Here is a 20870-nt window from a genome sequence, read left to right on the forward strand (position 1 = left end):
GAAAACATTAGGGCGTGACAGTGCTGCCTCAACTTTTTACAAAATGCCGGATATGACGTCATCAAAGACATTTATCGAAAAAATGAAAAAACAGTCAGGGGATATCATACCCAGGAACTCTCATGAAAAATGTCATACAGATCGGTCGAGTAGTTTACTCTGAATTGCTCTACACACACACACACACACACACACAAACACACACCCACACACACACACATACACACACACACACACACACATACACACACACACACACACTCACATGAAGAATGTGTTACATAAGTGAATGTACCTTCTAACAGTGCTGCCAATGTACCGAGGGGTGCAACAGGAACGAAAACTGTGCCTGCCGCTCCACACACACAAGGTGCTCCGCTAACTGCCTTACGAAGGAATGCACCAACCACAAAATGGTAAGGTTTGGTATTGCATATTATAAAACCGGCTGCGAATCTCTCTCTCTCGCTCATTCTTAATCACTTATTCCCCCCTCTGCTTCTTTCCCTTTGTTAACTGGAAGGAGTGTTTATTTCAGCAACCAAACAAATAACCTCCCAGCAACCGACCTGAATCCCCGATAGCTCATGGGTTGAGAAGTTATACACTTTGTGGGTACTACTTTTAGCGACTGAAAAGTTCCGAATGCTCAAATGTACGAAATATACATCTCTGGAGCAGACAACACAAACATACCGCATTTAAATTAACAACTACAGGCTTGAACAACCGAAATCCAATATAAAATCCATGAGTTCAGCTGAATCAAAATCTAAATCCAAAAGTTTCATCCAGATAAGTGTTCGTAAATAATTGTTTGTCTGTCTGTTGGGTCGATACATTCATGACTGTAACGTATTTGTGTCAATAACAAACGTTCCAATAACTTACCTTTCTGGTTTTCTGAATTGAAATCTAGTTAACGTGTACAACAGAACCATCGGCGCGAAACTCTCAAGGCAAGTAGCTCTCATGCTTTGTATAATGACTAGAATTGTTCTCCTTCCAGATTTCGACACATCGGCAACTTCGACGAAAAGACTGCAATATGTTGGTCAATTATCAACTATATTTCATTTCATCAACATAACACACGCAAGCAAACGCACACATCCTTGAATGTCGTGAACATGAAGCGGTTCCATACAATGTCTTGCCTCAGAAAACCGAACTTCATACAGTATTTGACGTTTGAACACGGGCGCGAAAGTTCGTCTGCTACTCGACGTAAGAAAACTTCCTTTGTGATACCAAAACATGAAAAGAACACAACAGTATCTGCCTTTATCGCCTCAGCAGAAAACAAAGCATAACTATGAACTTGATTTTATTCCAACCCAAACAAACTGCAAGAAAGTGTTAGCAGAATTGAATGATTTTCACAGAACTCTTCAACCGCGCATTAATCCCTTGCTTGCGCTGAAGCTTGCATGTTTCATGATCCGCTAACTTTGACCATTATCCCTGCGAAGCTAAAGGTACCCCACGAACGCTATACTGTAATCGACTTAAGAAATGTTCATACCGATAATACATGATAACAAGTCGCGTAAGGCGAAATTACTTCATTTAGTCAAGCTGTGGAACTCACAGAATGAAACTGAACGCACTGCATTTTTTCCACAATGACCGTAGTCCGCCGCTCGTACAAAATGAAGTGAAATTGACGAGCCTGTTTAGCGCGGTAGTGGTTGCTCTGTGCTGCATAACACGCTTTTCTGTACATCTCTTCGTTTTAACTTTCTGAGCGTGTTTTTAATCCAAACATATCATATCTATATGTTTTTGGAATCAGGAACCGACAAGGAATAAGATGAAAGTGTTTTTAAATTGATTTCGAAAATTTAATTTTGATCATAATTTTCAATTTCTTTAATTTTCAGAGCTTGTTTTTAATCCAAATTTAACATATTTATATGTTTTTGGAATCAGAAAATGATGAAAAATAAGATGGATCGTTTCATAATTTTTTTTTTAATTTTCAGATTTTTAATGACCAAAGTCATTAATTAATTTTTAAGCCACCAAGCTGTAATGCAATACCGAAGTCCGGCCTTCATCGAAGATTGCTTGGCCAAAATTTCAATCAATTTGATTGAAAAATGAGGGTGTGACAGTGCCGCCTCAACTTTTACAAAAAGCCGGATATGACGTCATCAAAGACTGTTAGGAAACGCTGCCGTTGCTGAGCTTTGGTTCAGTTTTGTGTGTTGCATGTAGTTGACTTATTTGTACTTTGTGGGAAAGTACCGATATTATATTTTGTAAACACAATATTTATGCTTGGACGAGAATGCAGGTGAACTTTCTAGTCCTGTCAAAACAAGTTGTTTACCATGCTGTTTTAGTCGTGAGTTCGTGGCGTTCGTTCGGATTAAGTGCGTCGGCGCTTTTTGATGTACGTCATAGAGAATGTCGCTAGTTTAGTCCATGCACGGCTCGTATAATGTAGTTGTATCGTGTTCGGTCTGGAATATTCTCGAGATTGAGTATTTACTATATATGCCAGCGCGATTTGAATGTTAAAAAAGCTTCTTTTTGAGTTCTGCTACGATGTGCAGTTGTATGTATTGAATGCTGAATAAATCCTCGAACTCAATTTGACGAGTTGTTTTCTGCTGCTGCGAAGACGGGCGACGTAGAATAAAAGAACACAACTATACGGCATTTGAGAACTTGTGGCAATCTCAAGTGTCGTGTAACAATTGGGGGCCAAGCCAAGGATCTACGTTTAACGCCAAGGGTTTTCCAGCAACAAAGACAGTCAAGACAGTCACAGGAGGTAGCCATCAATCGGGTGTATCCTGAGGGATCAGTATTGAGACTACGGAACCGTGGATTCGGTGTGACTGTGGGAAGAGTTTGGTAATCGCCGCAGCTCGGTACGGTGAGCGACGCCGGAGTGTATCGGGATTACAGAGGTTAGCTGCCGTTTGGACGAGACGGACTTCGTCGCGGAGCTAGTGCATTAATACTACGAAATACGACTGGGGTACGTCGTGTACGTATCGTGAGCAGAGTGCGCCGTCACGTTAGACGAGGAGGGTGGCAGCCTGCGTCTACGAAGGTGAACAGCGACGAGAGAAGCATCGGAGGTGCAGTAGAGACTGTGTTCTTTTAGAAGACTACATTCGTCTACGTTCGTGGCTGTGAAAGAATACAGACGAACGCACCGGAAAAGACCAGAATGGCTGAGTTCTGGGCAAAAGGAGTTGAACTGGGACTGAAAGGCAAGCAGTTGACGGAGTTCGTCGAGTCCCAGACACGACTCCTGGCGCAGCGTGAAGAAAGACAAGCGCAGCGTGAGCGTGAAGAAAGACAAGCGCAGAGTGAGCGTGAAGAAAGACAAGCGCAGCGTGAAGAAAGACAAGCGCAGCGTGAAGAAAGAGAAAGGCAAATTGAGCTGAAACGCTTAGAGCTCCAGATAGAAATGGAGACGAAACGCTTAGAGCTTCAGACAGAAATGGTCCGTGTTCAAAATGAGCACGAGGCACCACGCCAAAGAGATAACCAGCAGCAAATGTTACACAGGGCACCGAAACTTCCAGCATTCGCTGACGGGAAGGACCAGATCGACTGCTACCTTGCAAGATTCGAGAGGTTCGCTGAGAGTGCTAGATGGCAGCGCGACGACTGGGCGATTCAACTCAGCGCACATTTGACTGGGGCAGCACTTGAGGTCTACACTAGACTCTCAAACGATGACGCCAGAGACTATGATGTACTGAAGGAGCTCTGCTGCGTTGCTACAACTTCACTGAAAGGGGCTACCGTCAACGCTTCTGCGAATGCCAGCCATTGTCTGGAGAGACACCGAGCCAGTTTGTGGAGCGCCTGTCGTCATACCTGCAGAAGTGGGTGGAGTTATCAGGTGAAGAGCAGTCATACGAGAGTCTGCGGGACTTGATCGTGAAGGAGCAGTTCCTTAATGCCTGCCCGAAGGACCTGGCGACCCGCTTGGAAGAGCAAAAACTGCGGGGTTTGAAGGACATTACTGATGCTGCTGAGCGTTATCTCATTGCTCATGGATGGACCCTGGGGACGTCAAAGTCAACGAAACCTTTCCAGAAGAGCGGAAACCAGGCAAACCAACCTGCCAAGGGACAAACTGAGTCCGCACCATCATCCAATGAAGGGCAGAACATAACGTGTTTCCATTGCAATGCCAAGGGCCACCGAGTCGCCAACTGTCCCCAAAAGAAAAATAACGGACATGTCAATGACAAAGCGCAAGAACATCGACGGAGATATTACGACAACAAGAGGCAAACGAGTGGCTCGAACCAACAAGTATGTGCGAGCAGCGTCATACTTCCAAGGGCTGCCGAGCAAGTGGCTACACCATCGGACGTGGAAGAATGTATTTCTGATGGCCAGCTTCTACTCGCCAATGGCAAGTCAATCTCTGTCGTCGCCAGCGCAGCTGTGTCAGTGTCGAACATGCCCGTGTCGAAGGGATTTGTTGAGAAGCAGGAAGTGACTGTTCTCAGAGATTCGGGCTGCAATGGAGTCATTGTCAAAGAGGATCTGGTGCCAACAGAGAAGTTCACGGGTGACTTCAAGTGGACGCTCATGGCTGACAGCAAATGCGTGAAGGCACCAGTGGTAAAAATCCAGATCGATACTCCATACTTCACCGGAGAAGTTGAGGCCGTCTGCCTGAAGAAGCCCTTGTACGATCTACTAATTGGGAACATTGGGGGTGCGAGACGTCCTGATGACCCTGATGTCGAATGGAGAATGGGCGCAGCTCAGCCTGCTGTTGAGGAGGAAGACCCACTGCCATTCGCGAATGAAGATATCAGCGAACTGTTACGAGATGACAGAGCTACTGTGCATCGCCGCGACCAGCCGCAGGTTGTAAGCGCTGTGACGACCAGAGCCCAGGCGAAGAAGGACAAAACAACTACGCCACTCAGGGTCACCAACAGCTCTGCAACTGCTGTCGTGGACAGGGATCAGCTGATTCAGCTACAGGAAGCTGATTTGACCTTAACAAAGTACAGGAGTCGTCCTGTCAAGGAGACGACTAAGGGCGAAGGCACTGTGCACTTTGAAGTAAAGGCCAAGATCCTGTACAGAGTGTTCCAGCACCCGAGAGTCAACGGTGGGAAGCCATTACGTCAAGTTCTGGTGCCTCAACCACTTAGGCGCCAGGTGATGGAGGTGGCCCACGACTCTATTATGGGAGGTCACCTGAGTGTCAAGAAGACATCGGGCAGAATCCAGGCTGCGTTTTACTGGCCAGGACTGTATGCAGATGTGACTCGATTCTGCCGATCGTGCGATATTTGCCAGAAAACCATACCTCGAGGAAGGGTCCCGAAAGTGCCGTTGCAGAAGATGCCTTTGATCGACCGACCTTTCAAGAGGGTGGCCATTGACCTCATCGGCGAGATCAAACCGCCAAGTGAAGCGGGTCATCGTTGGGTACTGACCCTGGTAGACTATGCAACCAGGTACCCAGAAGCCGTGCCTCTGAAGAAAATTGACACCGAGACTGTTGCCGAGGCACTTGTGGACATTTTCAGCAGAATTGGGGTTCCTGAAGAGATCCTCACAGACCTGGGGACACAGTTTGTCTCTGAATGCATGGAAGAGGTCAACAGGCTGCTGAGCATTCGTCACTTGACTACGACACCCTATCACCCGATGTGCAATGGGCTGGTCGAAAAATTCAATGCGACGCTGAAGTCCATGCTGAAGAAACTATGCAGTGAGCAGCCAAAGCAGTGGCATCGCTACATCAATGCCTTGCTGTTTGCATACAGGGAGGTGCCACAAGAGTCCACTGGATTCTCCCCGTTCGAGCTGATGTGAGAGGCCCGATGCAAATACTAAAGGAATTGTGGACGAAAGATGTGGACACACCTGAAGTGAAGAACAGTTACCAGTACGTGTTTGAGTTGCGAGAGAAACTGGAGGAGACTCTCGAGATTGCGAGAGAAAACTTGAGAAAGTCTCAGGATAGTGGAAAGCACTACTACGACCGCAAAGCCGTAAACAGGAAGTTTACACCAGGTAACAAAGTGCTGATACTGCTTCCCACTGATCACAACAAACTACTGATGCAGTGGAAAGGCCCATACGAGGTTGAGGCCGTGGTAGGGATCAACGACTACAAGGTGAATGTCGGCAAGAAGTCCAAGATCTACCACGCTAACCTCCTGAAACTGTATGTGGAGAGACCTCCGGAAGCAGTACAGGTCGCAGCAAGTGTGGAAGAACCAGCCGAACTAGACGAGTTCGACGGCGAGGAACTACTGGAGTTGGGAGACCTCCACAAGAAAGAGGGAGTGGATGACGTCAAGCTAGGACCTGACCTGACAGAAGATCAGCAGAAGGAGCTGCATGATTTTATGGGCGACTTCACCCATAGGTTCTCTGATGTTCCAGGCTCTACGTCCTTGGTCGAACATGAAGTCCACCTCACCACTGACGTTCCTGTTCGCTCAAAACCATACCCTATCCTGTTTCAGGCTCGGGAATCCTTGAAGAAGGACATCGACAACATGTTGAAGATGGGGGTCATCCGTGAATCATCATCCCCTTACTCATCTCCCGTTGTTGTTGTCAAGAAGAAAGACGGCACAAACAGGGTATGCATTGACTTCAGGAAAGTCAATAAGATCACCGTGTTTGACCCTGAACCGATGCCAACGGCAACTGATCTATTCCGACAGTTAACCGGCAGTAAGATCTTCTCAAAGATCGATCTCAGCAAGGGATATTGGCAGATTCCTGTGCGCGAAGAGGACATACCAAAGACCGCCTTTGCAACTCCAGACGGAACGTATGAGTGCCTGCGGATGCCTTTTGGCATGGTGAACAGTGGTGCTACCCTGAAGAGGGGAATGCGAAAAATGCTCAAAGGAATGAAGAATGTTGTGTACTACTGGGATGATCTGCTAGTCCACACGGAGACCTTTGCGGAGCATCTGGAGACTTTGAGGGAACTGTTTTCCCGCCTGACAAAAGCTAATCTGACCGTGAGACCCAGCAAGTGCATTTTGGGGACCGACAACGTTGACTTCATAGGTCATTCACTGAAGGAAGGTCAAAAGGGGCTTTTGTTGGAAAACGTCACCAAGATCCTCAATGCGCCACGTCCTGAAACCAAGAAGCAGGTGCGATCCTTCCTTGGATTGGCTGGGTACTACAGAGAGTTCATTCCAAACTTCGCCGCCATAACGGCACCTTTGTCGGACATGACCCGAAAAGGATGCCCCAACCGAATACTCTGGGGACCAGCTCAGGAGAAGGCATACCAGACCGTGCGCGACCTGATGTCACGAGACCCGGTGCTACGCCTTCCTGATACTGCCAAAGAGTTCATCTTGCGTACAGACGCATCGGACGAAGGGGTCGGCGCCATGCTGATGCAAGAGCATGGAGGTAAACCGTTTCCGGTCAGCTATGCCAGCAAGAAACTGTCAGGAGCCGAGAAGAACTACTCGACCATGGAGAAAGAGTGTTTAGCCATCGTGTGGGGAATCAAGAAATTTGAACTCTACCTCCAAGGGGTGAAATTCGTGCTTCAGACTGATCACAAACCCCTCACCTACCTGAACTCTGCGAAGTTTGTGAATAATCGTATCATGAGGTGGGTGATGTACTTGCAGAACTTTGATATGCGAGTGGAATCGATCAAGGGTTCAGACAATGTTGGAGCAGATTTTCTCAGCCGAGTATGTGAGTGAAACTGTGTTCATTCTCTAACAGACTAATGTACATACCTGGATTTCAATCTGTTATGTATACATAATATGTGTACAGGTAGCGTTTCAATGATTGAAAGAAATTAGGTAAATTTCTTCTGGTGTTGGGGGTAATGTTAGGAAACGCTGCCGTTGCTGAGCTTTGGTTCAGTTTTGTGTGTTGCATGTAGTTGACTTATTTGTACTTTGTGGGAAAGTACCGATATTATATTTTGTAAACACAATATTTATGCTTGGACGAGAATGCAGGTGAACTTTCTAGTCCTGTCAAAACAAGTTGTTTACCATGCTGTTTTAGTCGTGAGTTCGTGGCGTTCGTTCGGATTAAGTGCGTCGGCGCTTTTTGATGTACGTCATAGAGAATGTCGCTAGTTTAGTCCATGCACGGCTCGTATAATGTAGTTGTATCGTGTTCGGTCTGGAATATTCTCGAGATTGAGTATTTACTATATATGCCAGCGCGATTTGAATGTTAAAAAAGCTTCTTTTTGAGTTCTGCTACGATGTGCAGTTGTATGTATTGAATGCTGAATAAATCCTCGAACTCAATTTGACGAGTTGTTTTCTGCTGCTGCGAAGACGGGCGACGTAGAATAAAAGAACACAACTATACGGCATTTGAGAACTTGTGGTTATCTCAAGTGTCGTGTAACAAAGACATTTATCGAAAAAAGACAAACATGTCCGGGGATATCATACCCAGGAACTCTCATGTCAAATTTCATAAAGATCGGTCCAGTAGTTTACTCTGAATCGCTCTACACACACACACGCACACACACACACACACACAGACACACATACACCACGACCCTCGTCTCGATTTCCCCTCTATGTTAAAACATTTAGTCATAACTTGACTAAATGTAAAAAGCAAGACATGTCGCCAAAACTCCACTTGAGGAGCAGAGCAAGGTTACATTAGAATGGCACGTGCTCATTGCCTGTCTGTGGTGTTTAAAGCTTGAAGCCAGTGCGGTCCAACGACGGATACTCATGGGTTTATGCTGCACCATGGCAACGCCTTGTCTCTCAGAGCTTCCACAGCAACCGCATTTCTAGCAGCTTAGTGTGTCCCCTTGCTGTCCCATTCTACATGTTCACCTGACCTGGACCCAGACGACGTCACATGTCAAGAAACTGCTCTTAGAGGAACCCGTTATGAGAGCTGGGTGCTGCTGACCGAGGGTTAACGAGGGTCATTATGGGTATCGACAAAAACACTTACGCCGACGTGTTCTAAAGACATTTTCCATATAATCTTGAAGATCATAGCTAAGAATAAACGAAAAAATTGTATTATCAAACTAATGATGAGCTGTGCAGTAATTACACAGCGTTAGTAAGGACGCAAAAGTTGAAATTTAAGGTGACGATTTTTAGAGATTGAAGACATGTCAGAAAACAACAACAACAACAACAACAAACAACAAACAACAAACAACAAACAACAACAATTCCGTTCTACTCGTAATATTCTTTGAATGATCAAAGTCGATCTGTTGTTGTTCCAGACGAACACGATACACGTGTGCTGCCGGTGTAACGACGAATCAGAATGCAACACCAAGAACTGTGACTGTCATGCCAGAGGCAAGCAATGCACCAACTGCCCGGCAAAGAGGTGTCAAAGCCGTGTACGTTTTGTGTTGCTGAATGATATTTGTTGTCATTATATTTTCATAGAAAATGACGTCTATAAAAGAAATGAGTTTCTCAGGCAGCAATACAGAGAGAGATAGAGACAGATACAGAGAGAGATAGAGACAGATACAGAGAGAGATAGATAGATACAGAGAGAGATAGATACAGAGAGAGATAGAGACAGACATAGAGACAGATACAGAGAGAGATAGAGACAGATACAGAGAGAGATAGAGACAGATACAGAGAGAGATAGAGACAGATACAGAGAGAGATAGAGACAGATACCGAGAGAGATAGAGACAGATACAGAGAGAGATAGAGACAGATACAGAGAGAGATAGAGACAGATACAGAGAGAGATAGAGACAGATACATAGAGAGATAGAGACAGATACATAGAGAGATAGAGACAAAGAGAGATAGAGACAGATACATAGAGAGATAGAGACAGATACAGAGAGATAGAGAGATAGATACAGAGAGAGATAGAGACAGATACAGATAGAGACAGATACAGAGAGATAGAGACAGATACAGAGAGAGATAGAGACAGATACAGAGAGAGATAGAGACAGATACAGAGAGAGATAGAGACAGATACAGAGAGAGATAGAGACATATACAGAGAGAGATAGAGACAGATACAGAGAGAGATAGAGACAGATACAGAGAGACAGATACAGAAAGAGATAAACAGGGACAGACACAGGAAGATAGAGACAGACAGACAGAAAGAAAAAGACAGGAACAGACAGAGGAACAAAGAGACAGACACAGAGAAATAGAGACAGTTATACATACAGAGATAGAGACAGACAGACAGAGCGAGATAGAGACAGTTATACATACAGAGATAGAGACAGACAGACAGAGCGAGATAGAGACAGTTATACATACAGAGATAGAGACAGACAGGCAGAGCGAGATAGAGACAGTTATACATAAAGAGATAGAGACAGACAGAGCGAGATAGAGACAGACAGACAGAGCGAGATAGAGACAGTTATACATACAGAGATAGAGACAGACATACAAAGAAAGAAACAGACGGACACAGCGAGAGATAGAGACATGCAGACAGAACAAAATATATATAGAGAGGGAGAGATAAACAGACAGACAGAGATAGGGACAAACAGAGAGAGCGAGAGATAGAGATACAGACAGACACAGAGATAGAGACAGACAGACACAGAGATAGAGACAGACAGACAAAAAAAGAAAGAGGCAGACAGACAGACAGAAAGAGATAAAGACAGCCAGACAGAGAAAGATACAGACAGACTGACAGAGAGAGAGATAGAGACAGCCAGAGATAGAGACAGAGAAAGAGATATATACAGACATACAGAAAGAGATAGAAACAGCCAGACACATAGACAGACGCAGAGATGGATAGAGAGAGAGAGATAGAGACAGATACAGAGAGAGATAGAGACAGACACAGATAGAGACAGATACAGAGAGAGATAGAGACAGACACAGAGAGAGATAGAGACAGAGAGAGATAGAGACAGAGAGAGATAGAGACAGATACAGAGAGAGATAGAGACAGATACAGAAAGAGATAGAGACAGATACAGAGAGAGATAGATACAGATACAGAGAGAGATAGAGACATATACAGAGAGAGATAGAGACAGATACAGAGAGAGAGATAGAGACAGATACCGAGAGAGATAGAGACAGATACAGAGAGAGATAGAGACAGATACAGAAAGAGATAGAAACATATACAGAGAGAGATAGAGACAGATATAGAGAGAGATAGAGACATGTACAGAGAGAGATAGAGACAGATACAGAGAGATAGAGACAGATACAGATAGCGACAGATACAGACAGAGATAGAGCCATATACAGACAGAGATAGATACAGATACAGAGAGAGATAGAGACATATACAGAGAGAGATAGAGACAGATACAGATAGATAGAGACAGATACGGATACAGACAGATACAGATACAGACAGAGATAGAGCCATATACAGACAGAGATAGAGAGAGATAGAGACAGATACAGAGAGATATAGAGACAGATACAGAGAGAGATAGAGACAGATACAGAGAGAGATAGAGACAGATACAGAGAGAGATAGAGACAGATACAGAGAGCGACAGAGCCTGTCTGCGAGTGTATGAGTCCTTGTCGATTTGTGTTTTGTATAATGTTCACTATGTATTTTATATTTTGTAAGCGCCTAGGGCTATATTTAGATTAGGCGCACAAAAGTTCATAATAATAATAATAATAATAATAATACAGAGAGAGACAGACAGATAGAGAGATAGATACAGAGAGAGATAGAGACAGATACATAGAGAGATTGACAGATACATAGAGAGATAGAGACAGATACAGAGAGAGATAGAGACAGATACAGAGAGAGATAGAGACAGATACATAGAGAGATAGAGACAGATACAGAGAGATAGAGAGATAGATACAGAGAGAGATAGAGACAGATACATAGAGAGATTGACAGATACATAGAGAGATAGAGACAGATACAGGAAGATAGAGACAGACAGACAGACAGAGAAAGACAGGAACAGACAGAGGAACAAAGAGACAGACACAGAGAAATAGAGACAGTTATACATACAGAGATAGAGACAGACAGACAGAGCGAGATAAAGACAGTTATACATACAGAGATAGAGACAGACAGACAGAGACAGAGAAAGACAGGAACAGACAGAGGAACATAGAGACAGACACAGAGAAATAGAGACAGTTATACATACAGAGATAGAGACAGACAGACAGAGCGAGATAGAGACAGTTATACATACAGAGATAGAGACAGACAGACAGAGCGAGATAGAGACAGTTTAACATACAGAGATAGAGACAGACAGAGCGAGATAGAGACAGTTATACATACAGAGATAGAGACAGACAGAGAGAGATAGAGACAGTTATACATACAGAGATAGAGACAGACAGAGAGAGATAGAGACAGTTATACATACAGAGATAGAGACAGACAGACAGAGCGAGATAGAGACAGTTATACATACAGAGATAGAGACAGACAGAGCGAGATAGAGACAGACAGACAGAGAGAGATAGAGACAGTTATACATACAGAGATAGAGACAGACAGAGCGAGATAGAGACAGACAGACAGAGCGAGATAGAGACAGTTATACATACAGAGATAGAGACAGACAGACAATGAAAGAAACAGACAGACACAGCGAGAGATAGAGACATGCAGAGGGAACAAAATATATATACAGAGAGAGATAAACAGACAGACAGAGATAGAGACAAACAGAGAGAGAGATATACAGACAGACAGAGATATGGGGACAGACAGACAAAGAAAGAAAGAGACAGACATATAGACATACATAGATAAAGACAGCCAGACAGAGAAAGATACAGACAGACTGACAGAGAGAGAGATAGAGACAGCCAAACAGGCAGAGATAGAGACAGAGAAAGAGATATATACAGACATACAGAAAGAGATAGAAATAGCCAGACAGACGCAGAGATGGATAGATAGAGAGAGATAGAGAGAGACAGACAGATAGAGAGAAATAGAGACAGACTGACAGACAGAGAGAGATAGAGACAGACTGACAGACAGAGAGAGAATAGAGACAGACTGACAGACAGAGAGAGAATACAGACAGCCAGTCACAGAAAGACAGAGAAAGACGAACAGAATGAGGATGAGACGCAAGTGAGAGAGAAATAAAGATGTTGAAGTCAGAGAGTTAGTGTGTGTGTGTGTGTGTGTGTGTGTGTGTGTGTGTGTGTGTGTGTGTGTGTGTGTGTGTGTGTGTGTGTGCGTGTGTGCGTGTGTGTGTGTGTGTGTGTGTGTGTGTGTGTGTGTGTGTGTGTGTGTGTGTGTGTGTGTACGTCTGTTTTTGTGTGCGCGTATGTGCTAGTTAATTCTTACTTTAAAACTATTTTTGTTCTCTGACATTTTACCTTGTTAGCACACAGACATGGACACGCACCCACACATAAACTCAAACACACACGCACACACACAATACACACAGACACACACATACACACACACAAACACACACACACACATACACACACACACACACACACACACACACACACACACACACGCACACTCACATGAAGAATGTGTTACATAAGTGAATGTACCTTCTAACAGTGCTGCCAATGTACCGAGGGGTGCAACAGGAACGAAAACTGTGCCTGCCGCTCCACACACACAAGGTGCTCCGCTAACTGCCTTACGAAGGAATGCACCAACCACAAAATGGTAAGGTTTGGTATTGCATATTATAAAACCGGCTGCGAATCTCTCTCTCTCGCTCATTCTTAATCACTTATTCCCCCCTCTGCTTCTTTACCTCTGTAAACTTGTAGGGGTAGTTATTTTTCGATAATGACCCAGCAACCAAACAAATAACGACCCAGCAACAGCCTGAATCCTCGATAGTGCAATGGGTTGAGAGGTTGTTCTGTTTCGGTACTACTTTTTGCGACTGAAAAGTTCCGAACGCTCTAATGTACGAAGTATACATCTCTGGAGCAAACAATACAAACATACCGCATTTAAATTAACAACTACAGGCCTGAACACATGAATCTCCATATAAAATCCATGAGTTCGGTTGTTTTCTGAATCTAGATCAGACGTTCATCACAAGCAATTTCCCAAGGCAAGTAACTCATACTTTGTCTAGCGACAAGAGTAGTTCCCCTTCTTTTCACTCAGTTTCTTCGACAACAGACTGCAATCCGACGGTCAGTTTTCAACAATATTTCATTTAATAAACAGATCACACGCAACCAAATGCACACATCTCATCAATTTAAACAACATAAAGCGGTTTCATACACTATTTTCCCCAGAAAACTTAACTTCATACAGTTTTTAACGTTGGAACACGGGTGCAAAAGTTCGTCTGCTAGTCCCATTTGACGAAAGAACATTATCCTAACCGATACCAAAACATATACAAAACACACAATATCTGCCTTTGCCGCCACAGCAGAATAACAGCATATCTGTGTACTTGATTTTAGCCCAAAATAGGAAAACTGACAAGAAGTGTTAACAGAATGGAATGATTTGCACGGAACTATACAACCGCGCATTAATCGATCGCCTGCGCAGGTTGACTGGTTGAGAGAATAGGATTCGATCAAACTTTCGCAAAAAAACTCCTCTTTTCTTTGAATAACTGAAGAAAGGAGGAATAAAGAGGTTACACACCTCGTCTCAGTGATTATAAAAAATAATGGTCTCAGTTCGCGGTCATGAAAAAGCTCGCTAAAGCTCGCATTTTTCATGATCCGCTAACTTCGACCATTATTTTTAATAATCACTGAGACTCGGCATGTAACCTCTACTTATTCCCCCCCCCCCCCCCCCCTCTGCTTCTTTCCCTTTGTTAACTGGAAGGAGTGTTTATTTCAGCAACCAAACAAATGACCTCCCAGCAACCGACCTGAATCCCCGATAGCTCATGGGTTGAGAAGTTATACACTTTGTGGGTACTACTTTTAGCGACTGAAAAGTTCCGAATGCTCAAATGTACGAAATATACATCTCTGGAGCAGACAACACAAACATACCGCATTTAAATTAACAACTACAGGCTTGAACAACCGAAATCCAATATAAAATCCATGAGTTCAGCTGAATCAAAATCTAAATCCAAAAGTTTCATCCAGATAAGTGTTCGTAAATAATTGTTTGTCTGTCTGTGTTGGGTCGATACATTCATGACTGTAACGTATTTGTGTCAATAACAAACGTTCCAATAACTTACCTTTCTGGTTTTCTGAATTGAAATCTAGTTAACGTGTACAACAGAACCATCGGCGCGAAACTCTCAAGGCAAGTAGCTCTCATGCTTTGTATAATGACTAGAATTGTTCTCCTTCCAGATTTCGACACATCGGCAACTTCGACGAAAAGACTGCAATATGTTGGTCAATTATCAACTATATTTCATTTCATCAACATAACACACGCAAGCAAATGCACACATCCTTGAATGTCGAGAACATTACGCGGTTCCATACAATGTCTTGCCTCAAAAAACCGAACTTCATACAGTATTTGACGTTTGAACACGGATGCGAAAGTCGTCTGCTACTCGACGTAAGAAAACTTCCTTTGTGATACCAAAACATGAAAAGAACACAACAGTATCTGCCTTTATCGCCTCAGCAGAAAACAAAGCATAACTATGAACTTGATTTTATTCCAACCCAAACAAACTGCAAGAAAGTGTTAGCAGAATTGAATGATTTTCACAGAACTCTTCAACCGCGCATTAATCCCTTGCTTGCGCTGAAGCTTGCATGTTTCATGATCCGCTAACTTTGACCATTATCCCAGCGAAGCTAAAGGTACCCCACGAACGCTATACTGTAATCGACTTAAGAAATGTTCATACCGATAATACATGATAACAAGTCGCGCAAGGCGAAATTACTACATTTAGTCAAGCTGTGGAACTCACAGAATGAAACTGAACGCACTGCATTTTTTCCACAATGACCGTAGTCCACCGCTCGTGCAAAACGCAGTGAAATTGACGAGCCTGTTTAGCGCGATAGTGGTTGCTCTGTGCTGCATAACACGCTTTTCTGTACCTCTCTTCGTTTTAACTTTCTGAGCGTGTTTTTAATCCAAACAGATCATATCTATATGTTTTTGGAATCAGGAACCGACAAGGAATAAGATGAAAGTGTTTTTAAATTGATTTCGAAAATTTAATTTTGATCATAATTTTTAATTTTTAATTTTCAGAGCTTGTTTTTAATCCAAATATAACATATTTCTATGTTTTTGGAATCAGAAAATGATGGAAAATAAGATGAATGTAAATTTGGATCGTTTGATAAAACATTTTTTTTTTTAAATTTTCAGATTTTTAATGACCAAAGTCAATAATTAATTTTTAAGCCACCAAGCTGAAATGCAATACCGAAGTCCGGCCTTCGTCGAAGATTGCTTGGCCAAAATTTCAATCAATTTGATTGAAAAATGAGGGTGTGACAGTGCCGCCTCAACTTTTACAAAAAGCCGGATATGACGTCATTAAAGACATTTATCGCAAAAAAGAAAAACATGTCCGGGGATATCATACCCAGGAACTCTCATGTCAAATTTCATAAAGATCGGTCCAGTAGTTTACTCTGAATCGCTCTACACACACACACACGCACATACACACACACACACACAGAGACACACATACACCACAACCCTCGTCTCGATTCCCCCTCTATGTTAAAACATTTAGTCAAAACTTGACTAAATGTAAAAAGGAGGACATGTCGCCAAAAATCCACTCGAGGAGCAGCGCAAGGTTACATTAGAATGGCACGTGCACATTGCCTGTCTGTGGTGTTTAAAGCCTAAAAGCAAGTCGGTCCAACGACGGATACTCATGGGTTTACGCTGCACCATGGCAGCGCATCGTCTCTCATAGCTTCCACAGCAACCGCATTTCTAGCAGCTTAGTGTGTCCCCTCGCTGTCCCATTCTACATGTTCACCTGACCTGGTCCCATACGACGTCACATGTCAAGAAACTGCTCTTAGAGGAACCCGTTATGAGAGCTCGGGTGCTGCAGACCGAGAGTTAACGAGGGTCATTTTTGTATCGACAAAAACACTTGCGCCGACGTGTTCTAAAGGCACTTTCTACAGAATCTTGAAGATATAGCTAAAGATAAACGAAAAAATGGTATTATCAAACTAATGATGAGCTGTGCAGTAATTACACAGCGTTATTAAGGACGCAAAAGTTGAAATTTAAGGTGGCGATTTTTAGAGAATTGAAGACATGTCAGGAAACAACAACAACAACCAACAACAACAACAAAACAACAACTACAACAACAACAACAACACCAACACCAACAACAACAACAACAATTCCGTTCTACTCGTAATATTCTTTGAATGATCAAAGTCGATCTGTTGTTGTTCCAGACGAACAAGATACAAGAGTGCTGCCGGTGTAACGACGAATCAGAATGCAACACCAAGAACTGTGACTGTCATGCCAAAGGCAAGAAATGCACCAACTGCCCGGCAAAGAGGTGTCAAAACCGTGTAAGTTTTGTATTGCTGAATGATATTTGTTGTAATCATATTTTCATGGAAAATGAGGTCTATAAAAGAAATGAGTTTCTCAGGCAGCGATACAGAGAGAGATAGAGACAGACACAGAGAGAGATAGAGATAGATACAGAGAGAGATAGAGACAGAGACAGATACAGACAGATACAGACAGAGATAGAGAGATAGAGACAGATACAGAGAGAGATAGAGACAGATACAGAGAGAGATAGAGACAGATACAGAGAGAGATAGAGACAGATACAGAGAGAGATAGAAACATATACAGAGAGAGATAGATACAGATACAGAGAGAGATAAAGACAGATACAGAGAGATATAGAGACAGATACAGAGAGAGATAGAGACAGATACATAGAGAGATTGACAGATACAGAGAGAGATTGACAGATACAGAGAGAGATAGAGACATATACAGAGAGAGATAGAGACAGATACAGAGAGAGATAGAGACAGATACATAGAGAGATAGAGACAGATACAGAGAGAGATAGAGACAGATACAGAGAGAGATAGAGACAGATACAGAGAGAGATAGAGACAGATACAGATAGAGATTCACAGATACAGAGAGAGATAGAATCAGATACAGAAAGATATAAACAGGGACAGACACAGGAAGAAAGAGGCAGACAGACAGACAGAAAGACAGGAACAGACAGAGGAACAAAGAGACAGACACAGAGAAATAGAGACAGTTATACATACAGAGATAGAGACAGACAGACAGAGCGAGATAGAGACAGTTATACATACAGAGATAGAGACAGACAGACAGAGAGAGAGAAAGACAGGAACAGACAGAGGAACATAGAGACAGACACAGAGAAATAGAGACAGTTATACATACAGAGATAGAGACAGACAGACAGAGCGAGATAGATACAGTTATACATACAGAGATAGAGACAGACAGACAGAGCGAGATAGAGACAGTTATACATACAGAAATAGAGACAGACAGACATAGCGAGATAGAGACAGTTATACATACAGAGATAGAGACAGACAGAGCGAGATAGAGACAGACAGACAGAGCGAGATAGAGACAGTTATACATACAGAGATAGAGACAGACAGACAATGAAAGAAACAGACAGACACAGCGAGAGATAGAGACATGCAGACAGAACAAAATATATATACAGAGAGAGATAAACAGACAGACAGAGATAGAGACAAACAGAAAGAGAGAGATATAGAGATACAGACAGACACAGAGATAGAGACAGACAGACAGAGAGATAGAGACAGACAGACACAGGAAGAAAGAGGCAGACAGACAGACAGAAAGAGATAAAGACAGCCAGACAGAGAAAGATACAGACAGACTGACAGAGAGAGAGATAGAGACAGCCAGACAGGCAGAGATAGAGACAGAGAAAGAGATATATACAGACACACAGAAAGAGATAGAAACAGCCAGACACATAGACAGACGCAGAGATGGATAGAGAGAGACAGACAGAGAGAGACAGACAGATAGAGAGAAATAGAGACAGACTGACAGACAGAGAGAGAGAGATAGAGACAGACTGACAGACAGAGAGAGATGGATAGAGAGAGACAGACAGAGAGAGAATAGAGACAGTCAGTCAGAGACAGACAGAGAAAGACGGACAGAATGAGGATGAGACACAAGTGAGAGAGAAATAAAGATGTTGAAGTCAGAGAGTTAAGGTGTGTGTGTGTGTGTGTGTGTGTGTCTGTCTGTGTGTGTGTGTGTGTGTGTGTGTGTGTGTGTGTGTGTGTGTGTGTGTGTGTGTGTGTGTGTGTGTACGTCTGTTTTTGTGCGCGTGTATGTGCTAGTTAATTCTTACTTTAAAACTATTTTTGTTTTCTGACATTTTACCTTGTTAGCACACAGACATGGACACGCACCCACACATAAACTCCAAAACGCACGCACACACACAATACACACAGACACACACATACACACACACACACACACACACACATACACACACACACACATACACACACACACACACACACTCACATGAAGAATGTGTTACATAAGTGAATGTACCTTCTAACAGTGCTGCCAATGTACCGAGGGGTGCAACAGGAACGAAAACTGTGCCTGCCGCTCCACACACACAAGGTGCTCCGCTAACTGCCTTACGAAGGAATGCACCAACCACAAAATGGTAAGGTTTGGTATTGCATATTATAAAACCGGCTGCGAATCTCTCTCTCTCGCTCATTCTTAATCACTTATTCCCCCCTCTGCTTCTTTCCCTTTGTTAACTGGAAGGAGTGTTTATTTCAGCAACCAAACAAATAACCTCCCAGCAACCGACCTGAATCCCCGATAGCTCATGGGTTGAGAAGTTATACACTTTGTGGGTACTACTTTTAGCGACTGAAAAGTTCCGAATGCTCAAATGTACGAAATATACATCTCTGGAGCAGACAACACAAACATACCGCATTTAAATTAACAACTACAGGCTTGAACAACCGAAATCCAATATAAAATCCATGAGTTCAGCTGAATCAAAATCTAAATCCAAAAGTTTCATCCAGATAAGTGTTCGTAAATAATTGTTTGTCTGTCTGTTGGGTCGATACATTCATGACTGTAACGTACTTGTGTCAATAACAAACGTTCCAATAACTTACCTTTCTGGTTTTCTGAATTGAAATCTAGTTAACGTGTACAACAGAACCATCGGCGCGAAACTCTCAAGGCAAGTAGCTCTCATGCTTTGTATAATGACTAGAATTGTTCTCCTTCCAGATTTCGACACATCGGCAACTTCGACGAAAAGACTGCAATCTGTTGGTCAATTATCAACTATATTTCATTTCATCAACATAACACACGCAAGCAAACGCACACATCCTTGAATGTCGTGAACATGAAGCGGTTCCATACAATGTCTTGCCTCAGAAAACCGAACTTCATACAGTATTTGACGTTTGAACACGGGCGCGAAAGTTCGTCTGCTACTCGACGTAAGAAAATGTCCTTTGTGATATCAAAATATAAAAAGAACACAACAGTATCTGCCTTTATCGCCTCAGCAGAAAACAAAGCATAACTATGAACTTGATTTTATTCCAACCCAAACAAACTGCAAGAAAGTGTTAGCAGATTTGAATGATTTTCACGAAACTCTTCAACCGCGCATTAATCCCTTGCTTGCGCTGAAGCTTGCATGTTTCATGATCCGCTAACTTCGACCATTATCCCAGCGAAGCTGGAGGTATACCACGAACGCTATACTGTAATCGACTTGAGAAATGTTCATACCGATAATACATGATAACAAGTCACGTAAGGCGAAATTACTACATTTAGTCAAGCTGTGGAACTCACAGAATGAAACTGAACGCACTGCATTTTTTCACAATGACCGTAGTACGCCGCTCGTACAAAATGAA

General features: G+C 43.1%; 1 protein-coding gene across 1 annotated transcript in view; it reads left to right on the forward strand.

Moving 5' to 3' along the window:
* The first annotated feature begins 310 nt into the window (after positions 1-310).
* LOC138954690 (LDL receptor repeat-containing protein egg-2-like) overlaps positions 311-20870 on the forward strand; it is a 30822-nt gene continuing 10262 nt past the window's right edge. The window contains exons 1-5 of the mRNA XM_070326473.1: positions 311-416; positions 9233-9355; positions 13519-13629; positions 17328-17450; positions 19520-19630. Of these exons, the coding sequence (XP_070182574.1) occupies positions 414-416; positions 9233-9355; positions 13519-13629; positions 17328-17450; positions 19520-19630 (471 nt within the window). The 5' untranslated portion in view covers positions 311-413. The remainder of the gene's footprint in view (positions 417-9232; positions 9356-13518; positions 13630-17327; positions 17451-19519; positions 19631-20870) is intronic.

The sequence above is a fragment of the Littorina saxatilis genome, unplaced genomic scaffold (assembly GCF_037325665.1).
Source record: "Littorina saxatilis isolate snail1 unplaced genomic scaffold, US_GU_Lsax_2.0 scaffold_311, whole genome shotgun sequence".
Lineage (NCBI taxonomy): Eukaryota > Metazoa > Mollusca > Gastropoda > Littorinimorpha > Littorinidae > Littorina > Littorina saxatilis.